General features: G+C 57.6%; 1 protein-coding gene across 1 annotated transcript; it reads left to right on the forward strand.

Annotated features, from left to right (window-relative positions):
- The first annotated feature begins 2,194 nt into the window (after positions 1-2,194).
- On the forward strand, positions 2,195-8,222 carry LOC129695023 (zinc finger protein 850-like). Its single transcript, XM_055631786.1, has 2 exons — positions 2,195-2,294; positions 4,892-8,222. The coding sequence occupies exon 2, from the start codon at positions 5,002-5,004 to the stop codon at positions 7,738-7,740; it is 2,739 nt and encodes a 912-aa protein (XP_055487761.1). The 5' UTR covers positions 2,195-2,294; positions 4,892-5,001; the 3' UTR covers positions 7,741-8,222.
- The last annotated feature ends 1,669 nt before the right edge of the window (positions 8,223-9,891 follow it).

Consider the following 9,891-nt stretch of genomic DNA (forward strand, 5'->3'; position numbering starts at 1 on the left):
TAGCTCCACGAACCAACCATCCGCATCGTTTGGAGGAAAGGCGAGGAGGCAAAAAGTAAAGTTGTGAGGTGCACCACACTGAGGACCACCACTCCGCTAGGGGGAGCGAGGGTCCTGTCAGTGGGGGTATAGGTTGTCTCTGTGGGGCCCTCCCACACCCCCATGTCCCGGGGCCAAGAAACCCGGAGGACTGCCACGGCCATCCCACCCCCGGTGGCGGAAATGCCGAGGTGTAGAGTGACCCCCCACACTGGACATCCATGGTAGCATCCCCCCTACCCAACTGGCATCAGTATGGTAGGGGAAATACACAATGCTCCCCACAGTCCTAACACCCGACCGGAAGCACTTGGCACCGAGGGTGGTGAAACCACCCCAAACCGCCCACAACACACCCACAAAAACGAGACAACCCACCCCAGACACGGTTCATCCAAACCCACCAGTCAAACCAAACAACATCCCAAACCCACAACCCCCCTTGAAGTCTGTCCACCCACAAGCACCCGGCCCCCGCGCGCTGTCTGCAGAGGGCGCCAGCATCGCCAAAGGACCCCCACCACCCCCACCCCCCACCACCACCACCCCGCGCTCTCACCCCACCCCCAACCCCCACTGGACTGCGTCCCCACCAACCATCCCGGGAGGCGCTCCGGTCTACTACGTTGCGGAACCAAACAACAACCACCCAACCCCGCCCAACCAAAACGTACCCCCCACACCACACCACACCCCAACACGGAACGAGCCTTCTCCTTTCGGCGGCCGGTCAACTTCCTACCTCACCCCACGTTACAACCAACACAACACAACCCGCGATGACTGCTATCACCACCACCACACCCCCACACCCCCCCCCCCCCCCCCCCCCACCCCCCCCCCCCCCCCCACCCCACCACGGACACGACTATTATTAACTTCCCGACACCGGATTCAAAATCGTTCTTTGCTATGCCGCTTCTCAAGGGAGCATGCTAAATGCAGTTCGTTGTCTCCCCTGCTACCTGCCGGGAGAGCCGGGTTTGTGGATTTTGGGGAGAAGGTAAATACGGGCCGTGCGGGGCTGAGGAACGATGAGGTTGGAGGCTGGTCGGGCAGGGCGTGGGAATTGATGAATTCGGTGATGGGCTAGATCTGGTGGCCTGGTGCTCGTCAGTGTGGTCATGGCCCAAGGGTAAAGTAGGAGGAGGTGTCCGAGAGTTGGCGCGTGGCCCTCAGCTTTGTAGAGATCGCCGCGCCAGACTACCACGGCACCTCCCTTGTCAGCGGGTTTGATAACCAAATCTGGGTTGTTGCGGAGTGGGTCGATGGCAGAACGTTCATGTGGCGAGAGATTGGAGTGAGACAAGGGAGTGGAGAAGTTGAGGCGGTTGACGTCGCTGCGGCAGTTTTGGATAAAGAGTTCCAGTGCCGGGACTTTACGAGGGGGGTTCCACGAGGAGGGGGTGCGTTGGAGAAGGGAAAAAGGGTCAACATTGGGGGCCGAGGACTCCTTCCCATGGAAGAACGCTGTGAGGCGGAGGCAACGGTAGAGATGGGGACGGAGGGGGACAAAGGTAAGACCTCTGCTGAGGACAGACCGTTCGGTGTGGGAGAGGGGGAGGTCGGGGGGGATGGTGAACACCCGGCAGGGATGGGAGTTGGGGCCAGAGGTAGGCAGGTGGGTGGACTGGGGACGAGGAGATGTGTGGTGGGGGGGTGGTGGGTGGTCAGGGGGTGAGAGGGCTGTGGTGTGGGTGGGGGAAGAGCGGGAGTGACATGGTTGGAGGGGGATGGGGGAGAGTCAGTGGAACAGCCACTGAGGTTAGCAAGGCTGGGCAGACTCAAAGATCTTAGCTCCGCTATAATTAAAAATGAATTGAATCTCTGAATCTTTGGCAGACTGGCACTAGGATGGTCCTCCAGACATCACAGATGGTCGCGGATCACAGATGGCGTCCAGGTGTGCGCGGATCACAGATGGTCAGATCACAGGTCCTCCAGGCATGTGCGCGGATCACAGATGGTCCTCCAGGCGTGTGCGCGGATCATAGATGGTCCTCCAGGCGTGTGCGCGGATTATAGATGGTCCTCCAGGCGTGTGCGCGGATCACACAGATGGTCCTCCGGGCGTGTGCGCGGGTCACAGATGGTCCTCCAGGCGTGTGCGCGGATCACAGAGGCGGTCCTCCAGAGGCCTCCAGTGTGTGCGCGGATCATAGATGGTCATCCAGGGCAGCCGAGCGAGGCTGGGCCTGAGCGAGAGGGAGAGCGGTAGCGGGGGGAGACGTGAAACGGCGCTGACCCGGAGTCGGGTGGGTGATAGAGAGAGAGAGAGAGAGAGCGGGAGACGAGGCCGCAAGACCTGGTCTGGAGCAAAGATGAAGCCGACCTGGTGACAGAGAGAGAGAGATATATAGAGACGGAGAGAGAGTGTGGAGGCAGGAGAAGAGTGAGAGGATGGAGGTGGAAAAAGGGGGTGAAGTGAGTAGCGGGGGCAAGCAGGGAGCAAAGGGAGGGGGAGGGATTCAAGGGGGAGTGGGTTTGGTGCCGAGGGGGATGAATGGGGGGAGGGACAAGAGAGAGGGGTCTGTTGCGTCATGGAAGGGGGCAGGGAGGCTGGTGGGGAGGAGGGTTCACATTGTTTGGAGGTGGGGAGGAGGGGGAAGGAGCAGTCGGCAGCAGGGGTAAGGGGCAGGGAGTCACAGGGAGGAGGTCACATTGTTTGGGGGTGGGGAGGGTGTTGCAGTTTAGGAAGTCAAACCAGGGCAGGGTCTTCACTGTGAATGGCGGGGAGCTGGGGGAATGTGTGGAGCCGAGTGATCTAGGAATACAGGTATGAGTTGGGCTGAAGGGCCTCTTTCCAAAGCTGTATCACTATTGAATCTATGACAAAGTGATGGAGTAACTCAGTGGGTCAGGCAACATCTGTGGAAAAGACATAAAGGGATGGAGTAACTCAGTGGGTCAGGTAGCATCTGTGGAGAGAATGAATGGATGACATTTTGGGTCGAGACCCTTTGGTTTTGATTAGAGATGCAGCGCGGAAACAGGTCTTTCAGCCCGCGCAGACCAGCGATGACCCCGTACACTAGCACTATCCCGCGCACATTAGGTACAATTTAACAATTTTGCGGAGGCCGATTAATCTACAACCCTGAACATCTGAAATGTTGAAGGAAACCGGAAAACCCAGAGTAAAAACCAACGCAGGTCAAGGAGTGAATGTACAAACTCCACACAGACAGCACCCATAGTCAGGATCGAGCCTGGGTCTCTGGCGGTGAGGCAGCAGCTATACTGCTGCACCACTGTGCCGCACAGAATTATATTAGCATCCCAGAGTACATAATTAGTGATAATTTTTCAAAATTCTTTAGATTCTGGAATGGTTCCTGAGGATTGGAGGGTAGCTAATGTAACCCCACTTTTTAAAAAGGGAGAGAAAACGGGTAATTACAGACTAGTTAGTCTAACATCGGTGGTGGGGAAAATGCTAGAGTCATTTATTAAAGATGGGATAGCAGCACATTTGGAAAGCGGTGAAATCATTGGACAAAGTCAGCATGGATTTATGAAAGGTAAATCATGTCTGACGAATCTTATAGAATTTTTCGAGGGTGTAACTAGTAGAGTGGATAAGGGAGAACCAGTGGATGTGTTATATCTGGACTTTCAGAAGGCTTTTGACAAGGTCCCACATAAGAGATTAGTATGCAAACTTAAAGCACACGGTATTGGGGGTTTAGTATTGATGTGGAAAGAGAAACTGGCTGGCAAAGGAAGCAAAGATTAGGAGTAAACGGGTCCTTCTCAGAATGGCAGGCAGTGACTAGTGGGGTACCGCAAGGCTCAGTGCTGGTACCCCAGCTATTTACAATATGTATTAATGATTTGGACGAGGGAATTGAAGGCAATATCTCCAAGTTTGTGGATGACACGAAGCTGGGGGGCAGTGTTAGCTGTGAGGAGGATGCTAGGAGGCTGCAAGGTGACTTGGATAGGCTGGGTGAGTGGGCAAATGCATGGCAGATGCAGAATAATGTGGATAAATGTGAGGGTATCCACTTTGGTGGCAAAAACAGGGAAAGCAGACTATTATCTAAATGGTGGCCGATTAGGAAAGGGGGAGATGCAGCGAGACCTGGGTGTCATGGTACGCCAGTCATTGACACTAGGCATGCAGGGGCATCAGGCAGTGAAGAAAGCGAATGATATGTTAGCATTCATAGCAAAAGGATTTGAGTGTTGGAGCAGGGAGGTTCTACAGCAGTTGTACACGGTCTTGGTGAGACATACCTGGAGTATTGCGTACAGTTTTGGTCTCCTAATCTGAGGAAAGACATTCTTGCCATAGAGGGGGTACAGAGAAGGTTCACCAGACTGATTCCTGGGATGCCAGGACTTTCATATGAAGAAAGACTGGATAGACTTGGCTTGTACTCGCTAGAATTTAGAGGATTGAGGGGGGCTCTTGTAGAAATGTACAAAATTCTTAAGGGTTGGACAGGCTAGATGCAGGAAGATTATTCCCGATGTTGGGGAAGTCCAGAACAAGGGGTCAAAGTTTAAGTATAAGAAGGAAGACTTTTAGGGCCGTGATGAGAAAGTGTTTTTTTCACACAGAGAGTAGTTGAGGCCAGTTCATTGGCTATATTTAAGAGGGAGTTAGATGTGGCCCTTGTGGCTAAAGAGATCAGGGGGTATGGAAAGAAGGCAGGTACAGGATACTGAGTTGGATGATCAGCCATGATCATATTCAATGGCGGTGCAGGCTCGAAGGGGCGAATGGCCTACTCCACCCATTTTCAATATTTCTTTATAACGGTTTCCTCCGCCATAAACGCACACAGTTTGTGCTAGTAATGTCCTGTTTGCCAGATTGTTGACCCTCGGTGTTCCCCTCCTGCAGGGTTTAGGAGCCATTGTTGTAAACGGAGAGACAGGGACGTGAGCGGCCATTGAGGGCAGCCAGGGTGCCGGTGGGCTCCCCCATCTGCTCGGTGTGCGGGCTGAGCTTCGATGGAGGACCACATGACGGGGCACAACAAGGAGAAGCGTTATGAGTGTGACATGTGTGGCAAGGCCTGGCAGTGCCTGAGCGAGCTGGAGGCCCACCGGCTGGTGCACACGGGAGAACGTCCCTTCAAATGCTCGGAATGCGGCATGAGCTTCACCCACTACCAGTACCTGCAGGGGCACAACAGCGTGCACTCCAGCGAGAGGCCCTTCACCTGCTCCAACTGCGGCACGAGCTTCAAGACGGCGAATCACCTGAAGATGCACCAGCAGGTGCACCCGGGCGAGAAGCCCTATGGCTGCTCCACCTGCGACATGAGCTTTGTCCAGTTGTCGGGGCTACGGCAGCACCGGCGGGTGCACAGCAGTGAGCGACCCTTCACCTGCTCCGACTGCGGCAAAGGCTTCAAGTCGTCCATGCACCTGAAGAGGCACAGGCACCTGCACGCAAGCGAGCGGCCCTACACCTGCAGCAACTGCGGCAAAGGCTTCACACAGTCCAACAAGCTGCTGTCCCACCAGCGCACCCACACCGGCGAGCGCCCCTACACCTGCACCCAGTGCGGCAAGGACTTCACCCAGTCCGGTCACCTGCTGAAGCACCAGCGCACCCACACCAGTGAGCGCCCCTACACCTGCACCCATTGCGGCAAGGACTTCACCAGCTCCACCAGACTGCTGTCCCACCAGCGCATCCACACCGGCGAGCGCCCCTACACCTGCGCCCAGTGCGGCAAGGGCTTCACCCGGTCCAGAACCCTGCTGGAGCACCAGCGCACCCACACCGGGGAGCGGCCCTACACCTGCACCCAGTGCGGCAAGGGCTTCACCCGGTCCAGTAACCTGCTGGTGCACAAGCGCACACACACCGGCGAGCGGCCCTACACCTGCACCCAGTGCGGGAAGGGCTTCACCCGGTCCAGCAACCTGCTGGTGCACAAGCGCACACACACCGCGGAGCGGCCCTGCACCTGCGCCCAGAGCGGCAAGAACATCATCTGCTCCAGCAGCTTGCTGATGCACCAGTGCACCCACACTGGGGAGCGCCCATACACCTGCACCCAGTGCGGCAAAGGCTTTACCAGCTCCACCAAGCTGTTGTCCCACCAGCGCACCCACACACGTGAGCGCCCCTACACCTGCGCCCAGTGCGGCAAGGGCTTCCTCTGCTCCAGCAGCCTGCTGTCCCACCAGCGCACCCACACCGGCGAGCGCCCCTACACCTGCGCCCAGTGCGGCAAGGGCTTCATCCGGCCCAGCAGCCTGCTGTCCCACCAGCGCACCCACACCGGCGAGCGCCCCTACACCTGCACCCAGTGTGGCAAGGGCTTCAAGGGCTTCACATCAGCGAGCGCCTCCACTCGCTCCTCCAAGCTGCTGTCCCACCAGCGCACCCACACCAGCGAGCGCCCCAACCGCTGCGCCCAGTGCGGCAAGGGCTTCACCCACTACAGCACCCTGCTCGCCCACCAGCGCATCCACAACAGGAAGAGGCCCTACCGCTGCACCCAGTGCGGCAATCGCTTCACCCAGTCAGGTCACCTGGTGGAGCACCAGCGCACCCACACCGGCGAGCGCCCCTACACCTGCGCCCAGTGCGGCAAGGGCTTCACCCACTCCAGCACCCTGCTGAAGCACCAGCGCACCCACACCAGTGAGCGCCCCTACACCTGCACCCATTGCGGCAAGGGCTTCAACAGTTCCACCAGGCTGCTGTACCACCAGCGCATCCACACCGGCGAGCGCCCCTACACTTGCGCCCAGTGCGGCAAGGGCTTCACCCGGTCCAGTACCCTGCTGGAGCACCAGCGCACCCACACCGGGGAGCGGCCCTACACCTGCACCCAGTGCGGCAAGGGCTTCACCCGGTCCAGCAGCCTGCTGGTGCACCAGCGCACCCACACCGGCGAGCGCCCCTACACCTGCACCCAGTGCGGCAAGGGCTTCACCCGGTCCAGCAGCCTGCTGGAGCACCAGCGCACCCACACCGGCGAGCGCCCCTACACCTGCACCCAGTGCGGCAACGGCTTTACCAGCTCCACCAAGCTGCTGTCCCACCAGTGCACCCACACAGGTGAGTGCCCCTACACCTGCGCCCAGTGCGGCAAGGGCTTCATCTGCTCCAGCAGCCTGCTGTCCCACCAGCGCACCCACACCGGCGAGCGCCCCTACACTTGCGCCCAGTGCGGCAAGGGCTTCACCCGGTCCAGTCACCTGCTGGAGCACCAGCGCACCCACACCGGGGAGCGGCCCTACACCTGCACCCAGTGCGGCAAGGGCTTCACCCGGTCCAGCAACCTGCTGGTGCACCAGCGCACCCACACCGGCGAGCGCCCCTACACCTGCACCCAGTGCGGCAAGGGCTTCACCCGGTCCGGTAACCTGCTGATGCACAAGCGCACACACACCGGCGAGCGCCCATTCACCTGCACCCAGTGCGGCAAGAGCTTCACCCGCCCCGGCACCCTGTTGGAGCACCAGCACACCCACACCAGCGAGCGCCTCTTCACTCGCTCCTCCAAGCTGCTGTCCCACCAACGGGTGCACGACGACGCCCGTCCCATCACCAACCCTTTGTGTGGAGAGCGCTTTACCACGGCCTCCCATGCCCTGTCTCACCAGCGCGTGCACACCAGTGGCCAGCCCTACGACTGCCCGTACTGCGGTGTGGAGTTTGACAGCTCGCGGGGATTGCGGCAGCACCGGAGGACTCACGCCGGCGAGCAGCTGCTCCCACTGTGACAAGAGAGAACGGGGGCTGCGGGAGCAGCAGTGGATACACACCGGAGAGAGACCCTTTGTGTGTGTTGAGTGTGGCAAGGGTTTCACCCGCCTTGACCACCTGCTGGAGCACCGACGAGTCCACTCCGGCCAGTGCCCCTTCACTTGACCGCTGTGCAGCAAGGCCTTTGCCTGCCCCTCCAGCCTGCTGGCACACTGCCACGTGGATAGATAGACGCTGTTTAGGAAGGCACAAAATGCTGGAAGGAATGGGTAACGTTTCTGGGTCGAGACCTATCTTCAGTATCGACCCGAAATGTCACTCATTCCTTGTCTCCAGAGATGCTGCCTGTCCCGTCGTCTCCGCGCATTCCATTCTCTAGGCCCCCATCCTCTCATCTTCACCATGGACGTCCAGTCACTCTACACCTCCATCCCCCACAAGGATGGTCTCAAAGCCCTCCAGTTCTTCCTCGACCAGAGAAGCAACCTATACCCACGTGGATAAGATGCAAACAAGGGGACATGACTTGAGAATTAAGGGACAGAAGTTTAGGGGTAACATGAGGGGGAACTTCTTTACTCAGAGAGTGCTGGCTGTGTGGAATGAGCTTCCAGTGAAGGTGGTGGAGGCAGGTTCGTTTTTATCATTTAAAAATAAATTGGATAGTTATATGGACCAGAAAGGAATGGAGGGTTATGGTCTGAGCGCAGGTATATGGGACTAGGGGAGAATACGTGTTCGGCACGGACTAGAAGGGTCGAGATGGCCTGTTTCCGTGCTGTAATTGTTATATGGTTATACCCGTCCACTGAAACTCTCCTCCGCCTAGCGGAGCTGGTCCTTGCCCTCAATAACTTCTCGTTTGACTCCTCCATTTCCTCCAAATACAAGGCGTAGCTATGGGCACGCACATGGGCCCCAGCTACGCCTGCCTCTTTGTCGGGTACGTCGAACAATCATTGTTCTAGGCGTACAAGGGCCCCAACCCCGACCTCTACCTCCACTACATCGACGACTGCTTTGGTGCCACCTCCTGCACCCACACACAACTGACTGACTTCATCCGCGTCACGACTTTGATTCCTATAGATCAGGCGCGCACCAGGTTCTCTTCCATACCCCGTAACATTGCTCTCTCTTCCCATCCCCCCACTCGCAACAAGGGCAGAGTCCCCCATGTCCTCACCTTTCACCCCACTAGCCGTCACATACAACAAATAGTCCTCCGTCATTTTCGCCACCTCCAACCCACCACTCGCCACATCTTCCCATCTCCCCCCCGTCTGCCTTCCGCAAAGACCGTTCCCTCCGTAATTCCCTTGTCAATTCTTCCCTTCCCTCCTGCACCACCCCCTCCCCAGGCATTTTCCCTCGCAACCGCAAGAGATGCAACACTTGTCCCTTTACCTTTCCCATTTCAAGGACCCAAGCAGTCGTTCCAGGTGCGACAGAGGTTCACCTGCATCTCCTCCAACCTCATCTATTGCATCCGTTGCTCTAGATGTCAGCTGATCTACATCGGTGAGACCAAGCGTATGCTTGGCGATCGTTTCAGCGAGCACCTCCATTCGGTCCGCATTAACCAACCTGACCTCCCGCTGGCTCAGCACTTCAACTCCCCCTCCCATTCCCCATCCGACCTCTCTGTCCTGGGTCTCCTCGATGGCCAGCGTTAGGCCCACTGTAAATTGGAGGAACAGCACCTCATATTGCACTTGGGGAGTCTGCATCCTGGTGGCACGAACATTGAATTCTCACAATTCTGTTAGCCCTTGCTGTCTCCTCCCCTTCCCAGCTCTCCCTCAGCACTCGGGCTTCTCCTCCTCCTTTTTCCTTTCTTCTCCCCGCTCCCACCGCCCATCAGTCTGAAGAAGGGTTTTGGCCCGAAACATGGCCCATCTTCTTCGCTCCATAGATGCTGCTGCACCCGCTGAGTTTCTCCAGAATTTTTGTGTACCTTTGATTTTCCAGCACCTGCAGTTCCTTCTTAAACAACATGCTGCCTGTCCCGCTGAGTTACTCCAGCACTCTGTCATGTCATCTATCCATGTTCTCCAGAGATGCTGCCTGATCCGCTGAGTTACTCCAGCACTCTGTGAATGTCACCTATCCATGTTCTCCACAGATGCTGCCTGACCCGCTGAGTTACTCCAGCACTTTGTGTTAGT

The sequence above is a fragment of the Leucoraja erinacea genome, unplaced genomic scaffold (genome assembly GCF_028641065.1).
Source record: "Leucoraja erinacea ecotype New England unplaced genomic scaffold, Leri_hhj_1 Leri_910S, whole genome shotgun sequence".
Lineage (NCBI taxonomy): Eukaryota > Metazoa > Chordata > Chondrichthyes > Rajiformes > Rajidae > Leucoraja > Leucoraja erinaceus.

Bases quoted from the DNA above. Each gene is read 5' to 3' on its own strand.
- LOC129695023 (XM_055631786.1), top strand. From the start codon at position 5,002: ATGGAGGACCACATGACGGGGCACAACAAGGAGAAGCGTTATGAGTGT.